The 25,004-nt window shown below is 44.1% G+C and overlaps 1 protein-coding gene across 2 annotated transcripts; it reads right to left on the bottom strand.

Moving 5' to 3' along the window:
- Positions 1-873: 873 nt before the first annotated feature.
- Positions 874-22,455, bottom strand: LOC128697033 (zinc finger protein 271). 2 transcript variants are annotated; one of them, XM_070095289.1, is made up of 3 exons: positions 21,545-22,455; positions 4,750-4,884; positions 874-4,561 (listed from the first exon to the last, which is right to left on the bottom strand). In XM_070095289.1, the coding sequence occupies exon 3, from the start codon at positions 3,755-3,757 to the stop codon at positions 2,819-2,821; it is 939 nt and encodes a 312-aa protein (XP_069951390.1). In that variant the 5' UTR covers positions 3,758-4,561; positions 4,750-4,884; positions 21,545-22,455; the 3' UTR covers positions 874-2,818. The 2 variants fall into 2 exon arrangements, with proteins under 2 accessions (XP_069951390.1, XP_053644522.2); XM_053788547.2 differs by lacking the exon at positions 4,750-4,884.
- Between the last annotated feature and the right edge of the window lie 2,549 nt (positions 22,456-25,004).

Genomic DNA, 25,004 nt, shown 5'->3' with positions numbered 1-25,004 from the left:
TTTCTAAATTTAAATTTTTCTAACTTAAATCCATTATTTCTGGTTCTAACTTAATTCAATATTCTCAGTACTTTATATTGCCTTTGTTCATGCCCATTATCCAAAAGTGTATCAGTCTGTAGTGGAAGGAAGGCAGAGTAGGGGTCGGCCTAGGAAAGGTTGGAGGGAGGGGGTAAAGGAGGTTTTGTGTGCGAGGGGCTTGGACTTCCAGCAGGCATGTGTGAGCGTGTTTGATAGGAGTGAATGGAGACAAATGGTTTTTAATACTTGACGTGCTGTTGGAGTGTGAGCAAAGTAACATTTATGAAGGGGTTCAGGGAAACCGGCAGGCCGGACTTGAGTCCTGGAGATGGGAAGTACAGTGCCTGCACTCTGAAGGAGGGGTGTTAATGTTGCAGTTTAAAAACTGTAGTGTAAAGCACCCCTCTGGCAAGACAGTGATGGAGTGAATGATGGTGAAAGTTTTTCTTTTTCGGGCCACCCTGCCTTGGTGGGAATCGGCCAGTGTGATAATAAAATAATAAAATATTTTAATTAGTATATCTCCTCTCATTCTATGTCTCTCAAGAGAGCATTACAATAAAACATTACAAATTCACATATAATGTAGACATTTGTTGACAAAATTACTGACCATATCCTCCTACTAAGTTCAGTAAAAATTTAATAGTTTCACTAGTACAGTGGACCCCCGGTTAACGATATTTTCTCACTCCAGAAGTATGTTCAGGTGCCAGTACTGACCGAATTTGTTCCCATAAGAAATATTGTGAAGTAGATTAGTCCATTTCAGACCCCCAAACATACACGTACAAACGCACTTACATAAATACACTTACATAATTGGTCACATTCGGAGGTAATCGTTATGCGGGGGTCCACTGTATATTAACACGTGTTTTATTACATCTGATATTTTAAAAAAAACATATAAACACTGTTTGTTCCTTTTTAAGTTAAAAAAAAAAGGGAAATTTTGAAGCACTTTACACTATTAATAAATACAGTAGAACCCCTGTATCCACTAATTCAGTATCATCAGTTTCAGTTATCCATGGTTTACTGTGGCCCAAAAATACCTCTTGATTTTGCATAACAATGCCCCCAAAACACAAAAGTAGAGAAGCTGACAGTTCTTCAAAGCCTAAGAGAAGTCATGAAGTGCTTCCCATCAGTGAAAAAGTGATAATTCTCCACTTACTGTGCATAATTTATTAATTAAACTTTATAATAGGTGTGTATAGGACTTATATACAGTGGACCCCCGACATTCGATGGCATCGACATTCGATAAATCCAATATTTGATGCATTTTAATGCAAAAATTTCGCCTCGACATTCGATCGAAAACCCGCTATTCGATACGATTCATACGAGACGTGTCCACGTGTGGCCTGAACTGCCCCGTGTGTGCCAGTGTTTACAAGCCAGCCAGTGTGCGTGCATCTAAGGATACATTCGGTACATTCCATATTATCCATATTATCACTGTTTTTGGTGCTTGTTTCTGCAAAATAAGTCACCATGGGCCCCAAGAAAGCTTCTAGTGCCAACCCTGTGGTAAAAAGGGTGAGAATTAGTATGGAAATTAAGAAAGATTTTGAAGGGTTTGGGGCTAACCCTGAGAAGCCTATGCCAGTTGTGGAATCCATTGTGCCTACTTCAAAGATTAAGGAAATGTGTGCAAAGTGGGTTGAACTGCAAACCTTTATGGATGAAAATCACCCTAACACAGCTATTGCAAGCTGTGCTGGTGACTATTACAATGACAATGTTGTGGCCCATTTTAGACAAATCTTAAAGGAACGGGAGGTACAGAGCTCTATGGACAGATATGTTGTGCGACAGAAATCCAGAGATTTCTGGTCCTAGTGGCATTAAAAGAAGGGATGTAACCCCGGAAAAAGACTTGATACCTCAAGTCCTGATGGAAGGGGATTCCCCTTCTAAACACTAACACCATCCACACTCTCCCCTCCTCCCATCCCATGAATCATCACCAGATCTTCATTAAAGGTAAGTGCCAATTATTCTATTGTTATTAATCTATTGTTATTGTTGTTATTGTAATTATTCTATTGCATTAAACTTAATACAGTTGACCCCCGCTTAACGATCACCTCCAAATGCGACCAATTATGTAAGTGTATTTATGTAAGTGCGTTTGTACGTGTATGTTTGGGGGTCTGAAATGGACTAATCTACTTCACAATATTCCTTATGGGAAAAAATTCGGTCAGTACTGGCACTTGAACATACTACTGGAATGAAAAAAGTTCGTTAACCGGGGGTCCACTGTATTTCATTTGGTAAAATTTTTTTTTTCATACTTTTGGGTGTCTTGCACGGAGTAATTTGATTTCCATTATTTCTCAAGGGGAAAATTAATTCGACTTTCGATATTTTCGACATTCAATGAGCTCTCAGGAACGGATTAATATTGAATGTCGGGAGTCCACTGTATAGGGTCTGCTACTATCCGCAGTTTTGGTATCCACGGCAGGTCCTTGGAATGTATCCCCCATGGATACGGGGGTCCTACTGTATTCTCTTCTGTATGATCACATAGGTGGATTATTAAACTTAACGAAATGTTGCCAATAAAGGATCACATCATACCACATTTGAGTTACTTTTTCCTCATTTTCTGTAATTATGCATCGTTTTCTCAATCCTAATTTTTTCCACCACTTTCTTTCTGATATAGCTGTGGAAACACCTCACTATCAGGTTTTACCTTTTCTTAGAACTTTTTTTTTGGATAATGGGAACAATAATAATGTCTCACTCACTTTTATCCTAAAGGCTTTCAATCTCTCTAAACACTGTTATGGTTCCTCTCCTGTATGAGGTGACTAATTAGAGCTGATTTTTTTGAAAAAGTCTTTAGACACACTGAGCACACAAATGGTTTCTCCCCAGAATGAACTTTTGTGTGTATTATTAGATCTTTGTTTTGTGAAAAAGCTTTTAGACACTCTGAACACCTATATGGTTTCTCTCCAGTATGAATTCTTATGTGTGTTTTTAGATCAGATTTTTCTGAAAAGGCCTTTAGGCACTCTGAACACTTAAAAGGTTTTTCTCCAGTATGAACTCTTATGTGAATTGTTAGACTTGATTTTTGTGAAAATGCCTTTAGACACTCTGAACACTGATAAGGTTTCTCTCCTGTGTGAATTCTGAAGTGGGTGTTTAAATCTGATTTTCTGGAAAAGGATTTTAGACACACTGAACACTGATATGGCTTCTCTCCTGTATGAATTCTTGTGTGTTTTATTAGATCTGAGTTTTGTGTAAAAGCCATTATACACTCTGAACACTTATATGGCTTCTTTCCAGTATGAACTCTTGTGTGTTTTGTTAGATCTGATTTTCGTGAAAAGGCCTTCAGACACTCTGAACACTGATATGGTTTCTCTCCTGTATGAACTCTTACATGAGTGTTCAGATTTGACTTTCTTAAAAAGGATTTAAGACACACTGAACACTGATATGGTTTCTCTCCTGTATGAACTTTCAAGTGGGTATCTAGATTTGATTTTCTTAAAAATGATTTTAAACATACCGAACACTGATATGGTTTCTCTCCTGTGTGAATTCTCAGGTGTCTTGTGAGATCTGATTTTTGTGTAAAGGATTTCAGACACTTTAAACACTGATGTTGTTTCTTTCTAAAATGAACTCTCAGGTGAGTGGTTATATGTGATTTTTTTGAATTATTTTGACACATTTTCTTTTCTGTGTGAACTCTCATTTTTATTTTATATATTTAATATGCTATTATAAATATATTAAATATTAACATGTTAGTCATAATCTAGGTTAGAATCCAATGACAATTTCAGCATATATGTATAATCTACTCAGTATAACACATACTTTATTATTTATATTCTATAATTTAGATTGCAAATACAGTATTAATTTTGGTTATTTTATTGCTCAAGGTACATATAAATGCAATGAACTGCAGCCTTTATTAACATTCTTAAGATACTTTCAAAATATTTAGGCTTTCCTATATGAGCTCTCAAATGTAATATACCAAGATTGTGTATTTATTTTTAAACATTGAACACTGATATTATTTTTTGTACACTTATTCTCTTACTTCATTTAGTCTCATATTAAACAAACGTTCACTTTAACAAAGGTGAGATCTTACGAACATGATGTTACACTTGTTTGTGGGTATGAATGTTAATGGAGCTCCTGTCTAGAATGTTCAGTCTGTCCTTTACTAGTGTTTGATTTGTGACAGCAGGTAGTGCTAGTGTGAGGTTACTAGTACACTGTTGGTACTTTGTCCAGAAGTAGCAATGGGTATTATTAATGAGAGGTTACTAGTATACTGCTAGTACTTTATATTATTTCACTAGTTTCCAAAATGAATTCCATAAGGCCATTTATTCTTAAGGCATTTAAAAGTCAGTCTTAAAGGTAGTATAGTGTACATTATGTGCCACACTGATGGAACTATATAACTGCAGTATTTCTGACACAAACTTTTAAATCACTGCATGTTGACATGTGTCATTCTTGTGCTGACAGTACCACCCTGTAAAACAAAACAAACACACATTAAATGTGTCATTCTTGTGCTGACAGTATCACCCTACATAATAAAACAATCACACATAACCACAACTTTAACTTTTTTTTTTTGTATACTTTTTTACACAAATCAGTTTTACAGCCTACAAGTTATCCTACCTCAGTTCATTTCTAAGCTATAATGCCACGCACCTTCCCAGGAAGTTATCTCCAAAAGTTGATGAACACCCGGGTACTTACTGCTAGGTGAACAGGGGCAGCAGGTGTAAAAAAAAAAAATGCCCATTTCCACCCATGCCAGGGATTGAACCACAGACACTTAGTTTGCTGCAAAGACAATCATGTTGTTTATATGATTATTATGGTTATTACTATTATTATTACTATGATGATAACAGCAGACTGTCAATTAAGACACAATTTTCAATGACATTTCTGCTGTATGACAGTTGAAGAATTGCAGCAGTTTTTCAATCATGATGGTTAAAAGCCTGTACAAGAAGACTAGTACCCACTAATTTCACTGTAACTACACACTGCTGTGCCATTAAAAGTAATTCACTTATTCTAGCTGTATTTACACAAATGTCGAATACTTCAATTAAACCATGGTAAACACACTTTGTTTCACTAAAATCACAACTACAATACTGGAAGGAGACAACTGTGGCTGAAATGTATCTGTTCCTTGCCACAATAATGCTTATGCCACATGTGTATAAACACAATATCAAATCATAGTGATCCACATACTACCTAATTTCAACCCTGGCTTTCAGTGATATTATGCCAGTGAACTGATTAGTCTTACTGTTACATATGCTACACTTCTCAGACAAAACAAGGCCTGACAGGTTATACACGATTAGGACTGTTAATGCATCTAAACAAAAGTTCAATATGTATTTTTATCCCTTCAGGATTATTAAGGTATATAGACAGACTGGTTATAAATGACCATAATTTTTAAAGGGGTGGACCGGTAAGCCAGCGGAAGGCCTCGGTCAGATGACCAAAAGCTCCAAAGGCGGGTCATCATCTGACTAAGACCCACGTCAGGAAACATTTGTCCTGTTTCCTGACGAACCTTACCTAACCTAACCTATCCCTTCAGGAAGCTTGTTACTGATGAGTCTTTGTTTCTCTTCAAAGGTAGACTGTCATTCAAGCAGTGTATACCAAGTAAGTGGAAATGCTTTGATATCAAGTTATTTGTGCTTTGTGATTGTGACAGTGGTCCTGTATTGGTTATAAATATATACACCGGAAGTAAATCACTGGAAGATACCAGGAAGTTATTGGGTATCTTGATGATGTGGTTGGAACCATTATATACTGATAACTGGTACACAACCCTGTTACTCAGTGATTTCTTGTGAGTGAACATGACAGTTGTGTGCAGTACAGTATGTGGAAATCATAAACATATACTACTAAGATTCAATGCAGGCATTTATAGTTGTGAGATGCAGGTGTTTATACCTGGAGTATACCTGGAGAGAGTACCAGGGGTCAACACCCCTGTGGCCTGGTCTGTGACCAGGACTCATGGTGGATCAGGGCCTGATCAACCAGGCTGTTACAAACCACAAACGACATACAAACCACAGCCCAGCTGGTCAGGTACTGACTTTAGGTGCTTGTCCAGTGCCTGCTTGAAGACAGCCAGGGGTCTATTGGTATCCCTCTTATGTATGCTGGGAGGCAGTTGAACAGTCTTGGGCCCCTGACACTTATTGTGTTGTTTCTTATCGTGCTAGTGACACCTCTGCTTTTCATTGGGGTGATGTTGCATCGTCTGCCAAGTCTTTTGCTTTCATAGGAAGTGATTTTCGTGTGTAAGTTAGACAGTCCTCGATGACGCACTGACTTTCTTGGGTTATCCTGGGTGGCTAACCCTCCGGGGTTAAAAATCCGAACGAAATCTCTCTCTCTTAAGTTTGGTACTAATCCCTCTAGGATTTTCCAAGTGTATATAATCAAGTATCTCTCCCGCATGCATTTTAGGGAGTACAGGTTGAGGAACTTCAAGTGTTCCCAGTAACTGAGGTGTTTTATTGCAGTTATGCATGCCGTGAAGGTTCCCTGTACATTTTCCATGACATTATGGTGGCATGACAAACAAGATGTCACATTGTTGACATCCATTCACTATAACGAAATGAAAGACATTGGCAAGGTGGATAGAGTGACCAATGAACCTATTCTAAAACCTGTGACCATGGTTGACTACACAAAGTATGTGTTTGGTGTACAAATGTGACGTACAAGTTGGGTTTGCCAAATATGTTGGCAAGAGCTGTAAGCAGTACATGAAACTCTTTCTTCTTCCATCTCATGGACATTTAAATACTCAATGCATATAATATTACCAAATGTAGACAAGCAACAGACCACTGTCTGGTGAAATTAGGTTTGTCTATCATCAGACAACTAATATTCAAGTACCAGGTCACAACACCTGCAATACAAAACCGTGTACAAACTGACCATCAATTGTCCACTTGTTAAGTACTTTTTCTCTTTCAGTTGTGACCTGACGCTGACTCAGGGCAGACCGTTATCTTGTTAAAAAGTTTCCTAAGTGCAGGTTATTTGTGAAGTGTTCCAAGCAAAGTGCTGTGTCTAATTCAACTTGCAAAATATTTACATTATTCCCAGTTAAAAATTCAGCAATAATTTATGTAATAAAACTGTGGCTCATAACCTGGGCAAGAGGACTGAAGAACCACAATGGAAATATGCCACACTACTTGGCTTTCTTGGTTATCCTGGGTTATTAACTCCCTTGGGTTACTAACCTTTCTGGGTTAATAACCTTCCTGGGTCACTAACTTTCCTGGAATACTAACCCTAATGGGTTACGAACCCTCCTGGGTCACTAACAAAACTGGATCACTAACCCTCCTGGGTTACTAACCCATCTAGGTAAATAACTCTCCTAGGTAACTAACTCTCTTGGATCACTAACCCTCCTGGGTTACTAACCCATCTGGGTCAATAACCCTCCTGGGTTAATAACCCTCCTGCATCACTAACCCTCCTGCATCACTAACCCTCCTGCATCACTAACCCTCCTGCATCACTAACCCTCCTGGGTTACTAACCCATCTGCATCAATAACCCTCCTGGATTATTAACCCTCCTGGATCACTAACTTTCCTGGGTTACTAACCCTCCTGGATCACTAACCCTCCTGGATCACTATCCCTCCTGGGTTATGCACCCTCCTGGATAAGTAACCCTCCTGGATCACTAACCCTCCTGGATCACTAACCCTTCTGGATCACTAACCCTCCTGGGTTATGAACCCTCCTGGGTTACTAACCCTCCTGGGTTACTAACCCTCCTGGATCATTAACCCTCCTGAGTTACTAACCCTCCTGGATTACTAACCCTATGGGTTCCCAATCCTCCTGGATCACTAAACCTCCTGGGCTAGTAACCCTCCTGGATCAATAACCCTCATGGGTTACTAACCCTCCTGGATCACTAATCCTCCTGAATCACTAACCCTCCTGGGTAACTAACACTCTGGATCACTAACTGTCCTGGGTTACTAATCCTCCTGGGTTACTAACCCTCCTGGATCATTAGCCCTCCTAGGTTACTAACCCTCCTAGATCACTAACCCTCCTGGGTTACTAACAGTCACAGACCACTAACCCTCCTGGGTTACTAACACTCATGGACCACTAACCCTCCTGGGTTACTAACCTTCCTGGATCATTAACCCTCCTGGGTTACTAACACTCCTGGATCACTAATCCTCCTGGGTTACTAACACTCCTGGATCACTAATCCTCCTGGGTTACTAACACTCCTGGATCACTAACCCTCCTGGGTTACTAACCCTCCTGGATCACTAACCCTCCTGGGTTACTAACACTCCTGGATCACTAACCCTCCTGGATCACTAACCCTCATGGATCACTAACCCCCCTGGGTTACTAACCCTCCTGGATCACTAACCCTTCTGGATCACTAATCCTCCTGGGTTATCAACCCTTCTGGGTTACTAACCCTCCTGGATCACTAACCCTCCTGGATCACTAACCCTCCTGGGGTACTAACCATCCTGGATTACTAACCCTCCTGGATCACTAACCCTCCTGGGTTACTAACCCTCCTGGCTTACTAACCCTCCTGGGTTACTAACCCTTCTGGATCACTAACCCTCCTGGGTTATGAACCCTCCTGGGTTACTAACCCTCCTGGGTTACTAACCCTCCTGGATCATTAACCCTCCTGAGTTACTAACCCTCCTGGATTACTAACCCTATGGGTTCCCAATCCTCCTGGATCACTAAACCTCCTGGGCTAGTAACCCTCCTGGATCAATAACCCTCATGGGTTACTAACCCTCCTGGATCACTAATCCTCCTGAATCACTAACCCTCCTGGGTAACTAACACTCTGGATCACTAACTGTCCTGGGTTACTAATCCTCCTGGGTTACTAACCCTCCTGGATCATTAGCCCTCCTAGGTTACTAACCCTCCTGGATCACTAACCCTCCTGGGTTACTAACAGTCACAGACCACTAACCCTCCTGGGTTACTAACACTCATGGAACACTAACCCTCCTGGGTTACTAACCTTCCTGGATCATTAACCCTCCTGGGTTACTAACACTCCTGGATCACTAATCCTCCTGGGTTACTAACACTCCTGGATCACTAATCCTCCTGGGTTACTAACACTCCTGGATCACTAACCCTCCTGGGTTACTAACCCTCCTGGATCACTAACCCTCCTGGGTTACTAACACTCCTGGATCACTAACCCTCCTGGATCACTAACCCTCATGGATCACTAACCCCCCTGGGTTACTAACCCTCCTGGATCACTAACCCTTCTGGATCACTAATCCTCCTGGGTTATCAACCCTTCTGGGTTACTAACCCTCCTGGATCACTAACCCTCCTGGATCACTAACCCTCCTGGGGTACTAACCATCCTGGATTACTAACCCTCCTGGATCACTAACCCTCCTGGGTTACTAACCCTCCTGGCTTACTAACCCTCCTGGGTTACTAACCCTCCTGGATAACTAGCCCTCCTGGATCACTAACCCTTCTGGATCACTAACCCTCCTGGGTTACTAACCCTCCTGGATCACTAACCCTCCTGGATCACTAACCCACCTGGGTTACTAACGGTGGCCTGGTGGCTAAAGCTCCCGCTTCACACACGGAGGGCCCGGGTTCGATTCCCGGCGGGTGGAAACATTTCGACACGTTTCCTTACACCTGTTGTCCTGTTCACCTAGCAGCAAATAGGTACCTGGGTGTTAGTCGACTGGTGTGGGTCGCATCCTGGGGGACAAGATTAAGGACCCCAATGGAAATAAGTTAGACAGTCCTCGATGACGCACTGATTTTCTTGGGTTATCCTGGGTGGCTAACCCTCCGGGGTTAAAAATCCGAACGAAATCTTATCTTATCTTATCTTAACCCTCCTGGATCACTAACCCTCCTGGGTTACTAACCCTCCTGGATCACTAACCCTCCTGAATCACTAACCCTCCTGGGTTACTAACCCTCCTGGGTTACTAACACCTGGATCACTAATCTTCCTGGGTTACTAACCCTCCTGGGTTATTAACCCTCCTGGATCACTAACACTCCTGGATCACTAACCCTTCTGGATCACTAACCCTCCTGGGTTACTAGCCCTCCTGGGTTACTAACCCTCCTGGGTTACTAACCCTCCTGGGTTACTAACCCTCCTGGTTTACTAACATTCCTGGGTTACTAACCCTCCTGGGTTACTAACACTCCTGGATCACTAACCATCCTGGGATACTAACCCTCCTGGGTTACTAACCCTCCTGGGTTACTAACCCTCCTGGGTTACTAACCCTCCTGGTTTACTAACACTCCTGGGTTACTAACCCTCCTGGGTTACTAACACTCCTGGATCACTAACCCTCCTGGGTTACTAACCCTCCTGGGTTACTAACCCTACTGGGTTACTAACCCTCCTGGGTTGCTAACACTCCTGGATCACTAACCCTCCTGGGTTACTAACACTCCTGGGTTACTAACCCTCCTGGGTTACTAACACTCCTGGATCACTAACCCTCCTGGGTTACTAACCCTCCTGGGTTACTAACCCTCAGTAACCCTCCTGGGTTACTAACCCTCCTGGGAACACTAACTCCTCCTGGGTTACTAACATTCCTGGGTTACTAACCCTCCTGGGTTACTAACCCTCCTGGGTTACTAACCCTCCTGAATCACTAATCCTGGATCATTAACCCTCTTGGGTTACTAACACTCCTGGATCACTAACCCTCCTGGTTTACTAACCCTCCTGGGTTACTAACCCTCCTGGATCACTAACCCTCCTGGGTTACTAACCCTCCTGGATCACTAACCCTCCTGAATCACTAACCCTCCTGGGTTACTAACCCTCCTGGGTTACTAACACTCCTGGATCACTAACCCTCCTGGGTTACTAACCCTCCTGGGTTACTAGCCCTCCTGGGTTACTAACACTCCTGGATCACTAACCCTCCTGGGTTACTAACCCTCCTGGGTTACTAACCCTCCTGGGTTACTAACCCTCCTGGGTTACTAACCCTCCTGGGTTACTAACACTCCTGGATCACTAACCCTCCTGGGTTACTAACCCTCCTGGGTTACTAACCCTCCTGGATCACTAACCCTCCTGGGTTACTAACCCTCCTGGATCACTAACCCTCCTGGGTTACTAACACTCCTGGATCACTAACCCTCCTGGGTTACTAACCCTCCTGGGTTACTAACCCTCCTGGATCACTAACCCTCCTGGGTTACTAACACTCCTGGGTTACTAACCCTCCTGGGTTACTAACACTCCTGGAACACTAACCCTCCTGGGTTACTAACACTCCTGGGTTACTAACCCTCCTGGGTTACTAACTCTGCTGGATCACTAACCCTCCTGGGTTACTAACCCTCCTGGGTTACTAACCCTCCTGGATCACTAATCCTGGATCACTAACCCTCTTGGGTTACTAACACTCCTGGATCACTAACCCTCCTGGGTTACTAACCCTCCTGGGTTACTAACCCTCCTGGGTTACTAACCCTCCTGGATCACTAACCCTCCTGGATCACTAACCCTCCTGGATCACTAACCCTCCTGGGTTACTAACACTCCTGGATCACTAACCCTCCTGGGTTACTAACGCTCCTGGATCACTAACCCTCCTGGGTTACTAACCCTACTGGATCACTAACCCTCCTGGGTTACTAACCCTCCTGGATCACTAACCCTCCTGGGTTACTAACCCTCCTGGATCACTAACCCTCCTGGGTTACTAACCCTCCTGGATCACTAACCATCCTGGGTTACTAACCCTCCTGGATCACTAACCCTCCTGGGTTATGAACCCTCCTGGATAACTAACCCTCCTGGATCACTAACCCTCCTGGGTTACTAACTTTCCTGGGTTACTAACCCTCCTGGATCACTAACCCTCCTGGATCACTAACCCTCCTGGATCACTAACCCTCCTGGGTTACTAACCCTCCTGGATCACTAACCCTCCTGGATCACTAACCCTCCTGGGTTACTAACACTTCTGAATCACTAGCCCTCCTGGGTTACTTACCCTCCTGGGTTACTAACACTCCTGGATCACTAACACTACTGGATCACTAACCCTCCTGGATCACTAACCCTCCTGGGTTACTAACCCTCCTTTATCACTAACCCTCCTGGATCACTAACCCTCCTGGGTTACTAATACTCCTGAATCACTAGCCCTCCTGGGTTACTAACCCTCCTGGCTCACTAACCCTCCTGGATCACTAACCCTCCTGGGTTACTAACACTTCTGAATCACTAGCCCTCCTGGGTTACTTACCCTCCTGGGTTACTAACACTCCTGGATCACTAACACTACTGGATCACTAACCCTCCTGGATCACTAACCCTCCTTGGTTTAGTAACCCTCCTTTATCACTAACCCTCCTGGATCACTAACCCTCCTGGGTTACTAACACTCCTGAATCACTAGCCCTCCTGGGTTACTAACCCTCCTGGATCACTAACCCTCCTGGATCACTAACCCTCCTGGGTTACTGACACTCCTGAATCACTAGCTCTCCTGGGTTACTAACCCTCCTGGGTTACTAACACTCCTGGATCACTAGCCCTCCTGGGTTACTAACCCTCCTGGGTTACTAACACTCCTGGATCACTAGCCCTCCTGGGTTACTGACACTCCTGGATCACTAACCCTCCTGAATCACTAACCCTCCTGGGTTACTAACACTCCTGGGTTACTAACACTCCTGGATCACTAACACTCCTGGATCACTAACACTCCTGGATCACTAGCCCTCCTGGGTTACTGACACTCCTGGATCACTAACCCTCCTGAATCACTAACCCTCCTGGGTTACTAACACTCCTGGATCACTAACACTCCTGGATCACTAACACTCCTGGATCACTAACACTCCTGGATCACTAACCCTCCTGGGTTACTAACACTCCTGGGTTACTAACACTCCTGGATCACTAACACTCCTGGATCATTAACCCTCCTGGATCACTAACCCTCCTGGGTTACTAACACTCCTGGATCACTAACCCTCCTGGATCACTAACCCTCCTGGGTTACTAACACTCCTGGATCACTAACCCTCCTGGATCACTAACACTCCTGGATCACTAACACTCCTGGATCATTAACCCTCCTGGATCACTAACCCTCCTGGGTTACTAACACTCCTGGATCACTAACCCTCCTGGATCACTAACACTCCTGGATCATTAACCCTCCTGGATCATTAACCCTCCTGGATCACTAACACTCCTGGATCACTAACCCTCCTGGATCACTAACCCTCCTGGATCACTAACACTCCTGGATCACTAACACTCCTGGATCACTAACACTCCTGGATCACTAACACTCCTGGATCACTAACCCTCCTGGGTTACTAACACTCCTGGGTTACTAACACTCCTGGATCACTAACACTCCTGGATCACTAACACTCCTGGATCACTAACACTCCTGGATCACTAACCCTCCTGGATCACTAACACTCCTGGATCACTAACACTCCTGGATCATTAACCTTCCTGGATCACTAACACTCCTGGGTTACTAACACTCCTGGATCACTAACCCTCCTGGATCACTAACGCTCCTGGATCATTAACCCTCCTGGATCACTAACACTCCTGGATCATTAACTAACACTCCTGGATCACTAACCCTCCTGGATCACTAACACTCCTGGATCATTAACCCTCCTGGATCACTAACACTCCTGGGTTACTAACACTCCTGGATCACTAACACTCCTGGATCACTAACACTCCTGGATCATTAACCCTCCTGGATCACTAACACTCCTGGATCACTAACACTCCTGGATCACTAACACTCCTGGATCACTAACACTCCTGGATCACTAACACTCCTGGATCACTAACCCTCCTGGGTTACTAACACTCCTGGATCACTAACACTCCTGGATCACTAACACTCCTGGATCATTAACCCTCCTGGGTTACTAACACTCCTGGGGGATCACTAACACTCCTTCACTAACACTCCTGGATCACTAACACTCCTGGATCACTAACACTCCTGGATCACTAACACTCCTGGATCACTAACACTCCTGGATCACTCAAACACTCCTGGATCACTACTCCTGGATCACTCCTGGATCACTAACACTCCTGGATCACTAACACTCCTGGATCACTAACACTCCTGGATCACTAACACTCCTGGATCACTAACCCTCCTGAATCACTAACACTCCTGGATCACTAACACTCCTGGATCACTAACACTCCTGGATCACTAACACTCCTGGATCACTAACACTCCTGGATCACTGTGGCATGCAAAGAGTACGTAACCTTTATTCGGCGCATGGACACACCCTCATTTACAGGCTATCTCCCCCAACCAGCGAACCAGGTTGCTAAGAGTTGATGATGGGGCCCCATCGTTCAACTAGTGACCAGGTTCTAGCCAATAAGAAGGTGGGATTGACAATCGCAGAGGTTATGTGGATACCGCTCTCCTGTCTGCCCTTGTCATTCCCACTCTAGAGCTGGTTGAAGCACGGTCTGCTATCTTGTGGCTTCTATTTCTGCCTTGCTTACCGTGGAGTGCACTATATTTATCACTGTACATAGTGTACATATTGCTGTTATAATTGGTGAAGGATAATATAAGTCTAAACTTTTTCTACTGTGTTTATTTGCTCCCATTACACCTGGGATAACAGGCCATTTGAAATCCTAGGTTGTAATATGGGTAGCCTGTCCGAGAGCTGGACTTAGAGAAACGGTTGAGCTTAGGGTGAAGCTTGTAGCAGGAACATTGTGTAGCTTGCTGTTTCGCTTCGCTTTACAAATTTTGCGTGTCAGTTGCTTATGATCAGCCTTGCTATTGTGTGATCGTTCAACAGCTCGCTACTAGCTTGTTCAGTGTGCTCGCTTCGCTACGGTCAATCTTGTGTGCAGTCGGCTTTGCTTGTATGCGTATTCTGCAATCGTACTGTGCATAGCTAAGCGTGTTCTGCAAATTAACGTGTTACGTTGGGGTATTCGTACTGTGCATAGCGAATAACTTATGCCACCTAGACGAGTCAGACGCCTGGTGTCGGCATATACTTTGCATAACCTACCTAAATTGTCTCTACAGCGTTGTTGGCAAATTGCTCGTTCCATTGGCATTCCCTATAAACGCACTCTTACAGCTGCGCAACTGCGTTCACTTATTGCTGACATACTTATTGAAGAAGAGATGGCACATCAGACTCCTCCCTCTACGGGAGCTAGGGCAAAAACTACTATGTTCTCGCAGGAGGAAGATGATACACCTACGGAGCAAAATGGTCAGTATAGTGCAGCTGGGTTGTCTCAGGGTGAATCAGCGTCGTTGGCACTTCAGCTGGCAAAAATCAATCTTGAGCAAACTAGGGAACAGAGAGCATTCGCAAGGGAAGAATTTGATAGGGAAAGAGAAAGGAGGCAGTTTTCGCATTCTGTAAACGATTTCAGTTTACAAAAAGCAGTACAGCTTGTTCCCCGCTTCAATGAGGCCGAACCAGAGCAATTTTTCGAAAGCTTCGAAAATCAGGCTCGAGCCTTGAGGTGGCCGGAACAGCACTGGGCAGCGTTGGTTCATACAGCATTATTGGGTAAGGCACAGGAATTTACGTCGGTATTAACTGACGCTGAATTCTCTGATTATCAAGTAGTGAAGACCACAGTGTTGGGAGCATATACATGTATCCCAGCTAAATATCGTAAGACCTTCAAATTGAACAGGCGGCAGCTTGGTCAATCCCTGGTGGACTTTGTGAGACAGCAAACCAAAGCTTTTACCAGCTGGTATAAAGCGAGTGGTGTCTCTAACTTTGAGGAGCTGGTGCAGCTTATTCTGATTGATAACCTGCTGGAGTCTGTGGGACCAGAGGTTCGTGTCTTTCTGCAGGATCGTGACTTAACCACTGCATTGGAGGCGGCCAGGTTGGCTGATACCTTCGAAACGAACCGCTCCTTGTCCGAGCGGTCCCGTCTCTCTTTTCAACAGTCTGGCGTGAGCAGAGATCGACAACATTGGAGAATGAAGTGCCAGCCGGAGGGAGAGCGTCTACGACATCCAACCAAGTCACCTGGTGAGCCACGCTTCTCAACATATGGTCCCCCTGCGGAGAGGCAAACTACTTATGGAGCATCTCGACAACAATATCCAGAGAGGCACCAGCCAGAACGACACCACTTGCAACGTCATCAGGGAGTAAAGGGCAAGCCTGTCGTCTGCTTCAGGTGTAATAAAGTAGGTCATATCAGTTCCAACTGCCCCCAAAAACCTCAACCCATCGGGAAAATCTCTAATATCCCTAGTAACATGTCCCCTAGAGAAGTAGAAAAAGGTATGGCCCCTTATTATTGCGAAAGTCTTATTTCCCTTCAGGAAAACTCAGAACCAACTAAAGTAAATACCTTTAGAGATACTGGAGCATATTGCTCACTTGTCAGAGAAGGAATATTACCCCTTTCAGAGAATACTTCCTTGAATTCATCAGTTTTATTGGAAGCCTATGGAGGAACTATATATTCTGTTCCTTTGCATAAAATTTATGTACAGTGCAAATATTACACTGGGTACTTGACTGTAGGTATCTCAAAAGGATTTCCCATGAAAAATGCCATGTTATTACTGGGTAATAACATTACTACTGTTACTTCGTGTCCTGAACCTATAATGATTAATGCTTCTCCAGTGTTGGCCATAACTCGGGCAACATCCCAAGGGTTGTCTGGGGAGAATGTTGACCTATCCTTGGACGACTCCGATCTCGGAATAGCCACGTTGTTTTATGAGACACACCGGCCGGAGTCTCGTAAATCAAGTGAACAGACCCCGATCAAGCCTTCCTATTCCCAGGTTGCAGGATTGCCAGATGTCTCTGTTTCCATGCCCGAGGGACTGTCCTTCCGGGAGGAACAACGTAAGGACCCTTCGTTAAAATTCGCTTTTGAGGCAGCCATGGGTAAATCCTCTTTGGGTCATCCAGTCAAGTATGAAGTTAAAAATGATTATTTGGTATGCACTGAGACTGGTAAGGAGACAGAGGGCCGGCAATTATACGACAGGTTAGTGGTTCCAACCAAGTATAGACCTCAGATATTAAATATAGCTCATAATACGTCATCAGGAGGTCACTTAGGAATTACAAAAACCTTGTATAGAATCACAAAAGAATTTTATTGGCCAACATTAAAGAAAGATGTGAAGAATCATATTAGGTGTTGCCGAGAATGTCAGCAAGTTGGAAAACCTGGACATTCTATTAAACCTGCACCTCTCCAACCCATACCTGCTGATGGAGAACCTTTTGCAGATTTAATTATAGATTGTGTAGGTCCACTACCTAAGTCAAAGTCTGGAAATCAGTATTTATTTACAATTATGGATAAAGTAACCAGATATCCTGAAGCGATCCCAATGCGTAGTATCAATACTAAAGCTATTCTCAAAGCTTTAACAAAATTCATTTCTTGTTTTGGCATTCCTAAAACTATACAAAGTGATCAAGGTACTAACTTCACTGCCAAAGCATTTAGGGAAGTATTAACTAGGTTAGGGATAATTCACAACTTATCCACTGCCTATCACCCTCAGTCCCAAGGCGCCTTGGAAAGATTCCACCAAACATTAAAAACAATGATGAGAAGTTTTTGCATGCACTTTCCGACAGATTGGGATGAATCTCTACCATTGTTGCTGTTCTCAGTACGAGAGACGGTGCAAGAGTCTACAGGGTATAGTCCGTTTGAGCTGATCTTTGGGCACAATGTACGAGGTCCTCTTCGGGTGCTCAAAGAAGGATGGATGGGAGAAGACGTAAGCTCAGCACTCTACAACCCGTCTTCAAGGTTGCAGGTGGCACGTGAGTTAGCCACGGCTAAGCTAAAGACAGCTCAAAGTAAGATGAAACAGAGGTATGACAGAAGTGCACAATTCCGCTCCTTCCATCCAGGAGACAAGGTGTTGGTGCAGGAACCTATACCTGGCCACACCTTGAAAGCTAGATTTACGGGACCTATGCAGATAGTAAGTAGATTATCTGATTTAAATTATGTGGTAGCTCCCATTGATAAGACCTCAAAAACAAAAACTTACCACATAAATCAAATCAAGGCCTTTCATACACCAGATAAAGTCCCAGTAATGACTCTGTCCTCTACCTCTGAGGACGACTCTGACTCTTTGCACTCTATCTCTGAAATTAATACTAAACTTTCAAATTCTGTCCTCCTCAAGGATCCTAGCCCGTTAATGGATGGATTATCTGAAATACAAGCAACCAATTTAACTGAGCTTCTACAGTCATATCCTAATATTTTTTCGGATGTGCCGAAAAAATGTACGTTAGGTTACCATGATGTAGATGTGGGAAAATCTAAACCAATTAAACTCTCCCCCTACAGAGCTAATCCTGAAAAGCAAAGGTTACTTCAGCAGGAAGTAGACTTCTTGTTAGAACATGGTTTAGTGGAGGAGTCGTCTAGTCCATGGGCTTCACCGTGCATCCTAGTAAAAAAGGCTGATGGAGGGTTTCGTATGTGCACAGACTACCGTAAAGTGAACGAGGTCACAATTACAGATGCTTACCCTCTTCCTCGTCTGGATGACGTAATTGACTTTGTGGGTAAGGCTACTTTTGTGTCCAAATTAGATCTCCTTAAAGGTTACTATCAGGTACCTTTGACAGATAAGGCGAAGGAAATCTCTGCCTTCGTGATTCCAGGAGGTCATTATCAGTATACAGTTACCCCCTTCGGAATGAAAAATTCCCCCTCTTCATTCCAGAAACTCGTCCATCAGGCTATTAAAGGACTTGAAGGCACGGCAGCATACCTAGATGATATTGTTGTGGTGTCTGATACTTGGGATCAACACCTACTTAGACTTAAAGCTCTGTTTGAGACCTTTAAGAATTCCCAATTAACAGTTAATTTGTCTAAATCTTCCTTTGGCCAGGCCACTGTCACTTTTCTAGGCCATGAAGTAGGTAGTGGTAAAGTTGCACCTAAACTTGCTAAAGTTCTTTCGATTAAAGAATATCCAGTTCCTCATGATAGGAAATCTCTTCAACGTTTCCTAGGCATGATAGGATTTTACAGAAGATTCTGTAAGAATTTCTCAGATATTGTAGCCCCTCTTACCTCTCTTACCAGTCATAAAGTTCCCTTTAATTGGACGTCAGATTGTAACACTGCTTTTAATAAAGCAAAAAGATTATTGTGCTCTGCACCCATTCTCTTGTCTCCAGACTTCTCCAAACCTTTTTCATTACAGGTTGATGCTTGTGAGTCTGGGGTTGGGGCGGTACTATTACAAATCGGGAACAAGGAGCTGCAGCCAATCGCATACTTTTCAGCCAAGTTCCAGCCACATCAGAGAGCTTACTCTACCATTGAAAAAGAAGCCCTCGCGCTGGTAATGGCTTTGGAGCATTTCGATGTTTATGTGGGCCAAACATCGCAGGTGGTCACAGTCTACAGTGATCACAACCCGTTAGTCTATCTCCAAGCCATGAAGAATCACAACACAAGGCTTATGCGTTGGACTCTCAGGCTGCAGCCCTACAATATTTTTATTAAATATATTGCCGGCAAAGAAAATGTGTTGGCAGACTCTTTGTCAAGAGTCTAGTTTAATATTTTATTTAGGTTAGGATGTATTTGTGGTAACCCCCCTTTCAAGCTCTTTTTTTTATCCCCTGATGTGGGGTTTTTTTTTAGTGAGGGGATACGGGCTACCGTCCGCTTGTATCTTGGACCTATGTTGGCTTATCTGACTGCTGTCTCACTCTGAGTTTAGGGTTTGGCTTTCAGGCACTAGGAAAGCTGAGCTCTATCTAAGAGTTGGATGGTGGAGAGGATAGGCGGTCCCATTATTTTGTGCCATGGCGGCACGGTTACCACTGGGAGGTGGCAGCCTAATCCTGAGCCTTCTCGGGGGTGGGGGTGTGGCATGCAAAGAGTACGTAACCTTTATTCGGCGCATGGACACACCCTCATTTACAGGCTATCTCCCCCAACCAGCGAACCAGGTTGCTAAGAGTTGATGATGGGGCCCCATCGTTCAACTAGTGACCAGGTTCTAGCCAATAAGAAGGTGGGATTGACAATCGCAGAGGTTATGTGGATACCGCTCTCCTGTCTGCCCTTGTCATTCCCACTCTAGAGCTGGTTGAAGCACGGTCTGCTATCTTGTGGCTTCTATTTCTGCCTTGCTTACCGTGGAGTGCACTATATTTATCACTGTACATAGTGTACATATTGCTGTTATAATTGGTGAAGGATAATATAAGTCTAAACTTTTTCTACTGTGTTTATTTGCTCCCATTACACCTGGGATAACAGGCCATTTGAAATCCTAGGTTGTAATAATCACTAACCCTCCTGGATCACTAACACTCCTGGATCACTAACACTCCTGGATCACTAACCCTCCTGGATCACTAACCCTCCTGGGTTACCAACACTCCTGGGTCACTAACCCTCCTGGATCATTAACCCTCCTGGATCACTAACCCTCCTGGGTTACCAACACTCCTGGGTCACTAACCCTCCTGGATCACTAACACTCCTGGATCACTAACCCTCCTGGGTTACCAACACTCCTGGATCACTAACACTCCTGGATCATTAACCCTCCTGGATCACTAACCCTCCTGGGTTACCAACACTCCTGGGTCACTAACCCTCCTGGATCACTAACCCTCCTGGATCACTAACACTCCTGGATCACTAACCCTCCTGGATCACTAACCCTCCTGGGTTACTAACACTCCTGGATCACTAACACTCCTGGATCACTAACACTCCTGGATCACTAACACTCCTGGGTTACTAACACTCCTGGATCACTAACACTCCTGGATCACTAACCCTCCTGGATCACTAACACTCCTGGATCACTAACACTCCTGGATCACTAACCCTCCTGGATCACTAACACTCCTGGGTTACTAACACTCCTGGATCACTAACACTCCTGGATCACTAACCCTCCTGGATCACTAACACTCCTGGGTTACTAACACTCCTGGATCACTAACACTCCTGGATCACTAACACTCCTGGATCACTAACCCTCCTGGATCACTAACACTCCTGGATCACTAACACTCCTGGATCACTAACACTCCTGGATCACTAACACTCCTGGATCACTAACACTCCTGGATCACTAACACTCCTGGATCACTAACCCTCCTGGATCACTAACACTCCTGGATCACTAACACTCCTGGATCACTAACCCTCCTGGGTTACTAACACTCCTGGATCACTAACCCTCCTGGATCACTAACCCTCCTGAGTAAATCGTCTTGTAATGGGTTGACTGAGTCAACACAACAAAATACCTCAATATCCACGTTTTTCAGCTTGACCGCGAAGTTGCCCTTAATCAAAGAACTGTCCCACTTACTTCACGTTTCTGTCTTCCCACCAAACATTACAATTCTACGTCCTGTAATGGAGATAATACACAAAACTTGTGGTATAACGTCAATCTTGGAAGGTAATGTTGTGGTTGTTACTACGGGCCACCATAACTGACGCCTTAGTCAGTCCTCCTAGCAGGGAAGCTTAGATAAGATATCTTTCGGGTTTTTTTTACCCCGAAGGGTTAGCCACCAAGAATAGCCCAAGAAAGGCAGTGCGTCATCGAGGGACTGTCTGTCTTATTTCCACTGTGGTCCTGAATCTTGTCCCCCAGGATGCCACTAACACCCAGGTATCGACTTGCTTGTTAGGTGAATGGGAAAGCAGGTGTAAGGAAACACACCCTATATTGCTACCTTTGCCAGGACTTGAACCACGGATACTCTGCGTGAAGCAAGTTTTGCCCACCAGGCCACGGATCACCGTGAACTTGTGCAATGAGTCATGTGCACCCTTAGGCAACACTTGGGAATCTTTATCCTGGAAACATTTCGCCAGTCAATGGCTTCCTAAGTCCAGTGCAGAAAAACAGTGGAAGATGAGCAGGAGCTGAGGTAATCAGCCCCTCAGCCTGGAGTCGATGTGTTCAGTCCATCAGTCTTGGTGAAAGTGCAGCATTTTGTTGTTGTTGAATGTTCGCCAGGACATGTGTCCTGGCGAACATTCTTGAAGATAAAGGGTACAGTCGAAACTGCGTCTGCCTGGTGTTCCCTATGGACGTGGCGAGTCATGATCGATGTCTTCAGTATGGTCACAGCAAGATGATCGTGGTCGCAGCTGCACTGACGTGGGCACTTTCTCTCAACTAGTCGGTATCTTAACGTTCTCTGGGTTCTGGAGCCGGTGGAGAAGCCGTAGTCACCTTGACAACTCCCATCTGCAGTCACTTACCTGGTAGTGTTTGTCGTTTCAGACGCAACAGTCTTCGTTGGGAGTGCCCCAGCCACAATTACCGGCCTCACGGGGCTCGTCTGCAGTGATGTAGCAGTTAGCTACTGTCGATGTCTTCATTACCATAGTGTGTGTTCACCACATTTTGCTGATTCTGCCTCTTACCCTGCCCCCTACTGGGCTTGAAGGGCGTAGCAGATACGATGGTGCAGCAGATGGTGTCGTTCTGTGAGTATACAACATTACAGGCCCCTTTTGGAGCCACACCCCAACTTTGGGTTGTAACCCAAGCACTGGGGAGGCTCAGGAGATCCTCTTGTTGTGTGTTGTCTGCTGCTTTTATATGTATGCAGCAGGTAGATTCTTCAGGAAACAGGACAAGTGCTTCCTGACGCAGGTCTTAGTCATATGATGACCTGCAGCTGGAGCTCTTGGTCATCTGACTGAGGCCTTCTGCTGGCTTACTGGTCCACCCCCTTGAGGTGGAGCAGTGGCAGGCGGAAACTCTACTAGTAGAAATAGGTCGGGACTATAGGTTAGGCAACCTTTGAAGAATTCCCGTCTACCACTGCTCCACTTCATCTGTCGGCAGTATATAAGCCCCTTCTCTGCGTACCAATAAATGGTCATAATCAAAACCATAATTTTAGAGGGGTGGACCGGTAAGCCAGGGAAATGCCTCAGTCAGATGACTAAAAGCTGCGGGTCATCATATGACCAAGATTTGAGCCAGGAAATACTTGCCCTGTTTCCTGACAAACTTTACCTAATCTAACATAATATGCTGCACTCTTACTAAGAACGAGGACTAAACCAATCGACTCCATGGAGTTTTGCTCCATTGAGTAAAACTCTTCTCCAGGCTGAGGGACTGACCTCCTCAAAACTACGTCTTCAAGTGTGATGGCTAATTGCATCGTTTTCACATCTCTTGTTTCTGCTAACTCTTCTGTACTCGACTGATGAAGCTATGTGTAGGTAAAACGTTTTATCAGCCTGTCAGTATTGTAAACCATTTTCATATTGACAGCAATACTTTCATCAACAAGAAAGACAGCCAATAACAAAGTGCTCAATTACAAAACTTTACATATTGTTTAAACAGATTCACTGGTCTTCAGTTTTATGCAGTGACTGAATATAGTCAAACCAGAGCAAGTAGCTTAAATTACCTGGGGTATACCTAGAAAGGGTTTCGGGGGTCAACGCCTCCCGCTGCCCGGTCTGTGACCAGGCCTGATGGAACAATGTATGTTAGCACTTATATATGGGAGATGAAGGAAGGTTGGAAGAAGAACAGGGACACAAGTGGATGAAGATTGGTATTATTTGACTAGCGCATTGTTGTCTGGATTACATTAAGATGGAGTGCTCTTTAGCAGTAGCCTTGAACGACTGGCAGACAGGAAACCTTCAGAGACTTCAGGTAGGGAGTTCCATTATTACTGTAATAAAAAAGAAGCGCTAAACCTACAAGGGCCATACAGCGAAGGCATGGAGTTTCAGATTTAAGGCCCTTTTATAAAGCCCACTGAGTTTTTACACAAGTTTAGTCGGACACGGGGGATATCAAAGAGGATTTTGTCTTGTGTTATGTTTGTGTGTTCTGTTGCAGCTGTCAAGATTTTCAGAGGAGGGTTTATGTATATTGGAAATAATTGTCCAGTATATATAGTAAGCACGGTTTTATGAACTCGGTTACTAGCGCATTCAGCTCACAATGAGATCCGTGGTTCGATCCCCGATATGAGTGGAAACATTAGGGACGTGTTTCCTTAAGATACCTGCTGTCCATATTCATGTAGCAGTATATAGGTACCTGGGTGCTAGTCGACTGGTGTGGGTCGCATCCTGCGACAAAATTAACATATTTTACCCGAAATGCTCTGTTTATATAGTATGTCATTAATGCCAGCTATGATCTATACACGTTGTACACGTACTTGTAGAAATAGATAAAACCCACCTTAGATCAGGTGTACCTCAGACCTAAACATCAGCAGAGCCAGAAGGAGAACTCCCTGAGTCTGTACTCTTCCAGACAAACGTAAGGAGAGAGCAGGGAAGTGGTCACAGATGATCACTGGAACATTCCTCGGTAGTATAGTGGAGAGTATCCCCGCCTGTCACGCGGGACACCGGGGTTCGATTCCCCGCAGGGGAGTAAGGCTTTTTGACTAGATGAATAATTTTTTTTATAGAGGAGATTGCAGCTAAATTATGACCGATATTTTTTTAGTGATAAGTTAATTTAATACCCTTATTATGCATCCCATACTGATCCTGTGGGTGGTAGTTGAAAGATTACCGAGGCACATAATGGGTCCAGGGACTGTACCTCAGCATTACAGATAAATACAAGGCAGGTGAGGATTTTCTTGGTGATTCCATCCTGATGGACGGATGATGAATCCATAACATTCGAGGCACGTTAACTAGGCTGTTAGCCAACTTGAAATATTTTTTTGGTATCGGCTTGGAGAAGTGTAATAGCAGTGTACTTATGCATCACTGGAGGTCTGATGTTTCTTCTGGGACCTAATTCATGTCTC

Source organism: Cherax quadricarinatus, chromosome 49, assembly GCF_038502225.1.
Source record: "Cherax quadricarinatus isolate ZL_2023a chromosome 49, ASM3850222v1, whole genome shotgun sequence".
Classification (NCBI taxonomy): domain Eukaryota; kingdom Metazoa; phylum Arthropoda; class Malacostraca; order Decapoda; family Parastacidae; genus Cherax; species Cherax quadricarinatus.
The sequence above is the reverse complement of the archived record's forward strand: the minus strand, read 5'-3'. Positions and strand labels throughout refer to the sequence as shown.

Coding starts and splice junctions, on each gene's coding strand:
- LOC128697033 (XM_070095289.1), bottom strand. CDS start 3,757: ATGAGAGTTCACACAGAAAAGAAAATGTGTCAAAATAATTCAAAAAAA.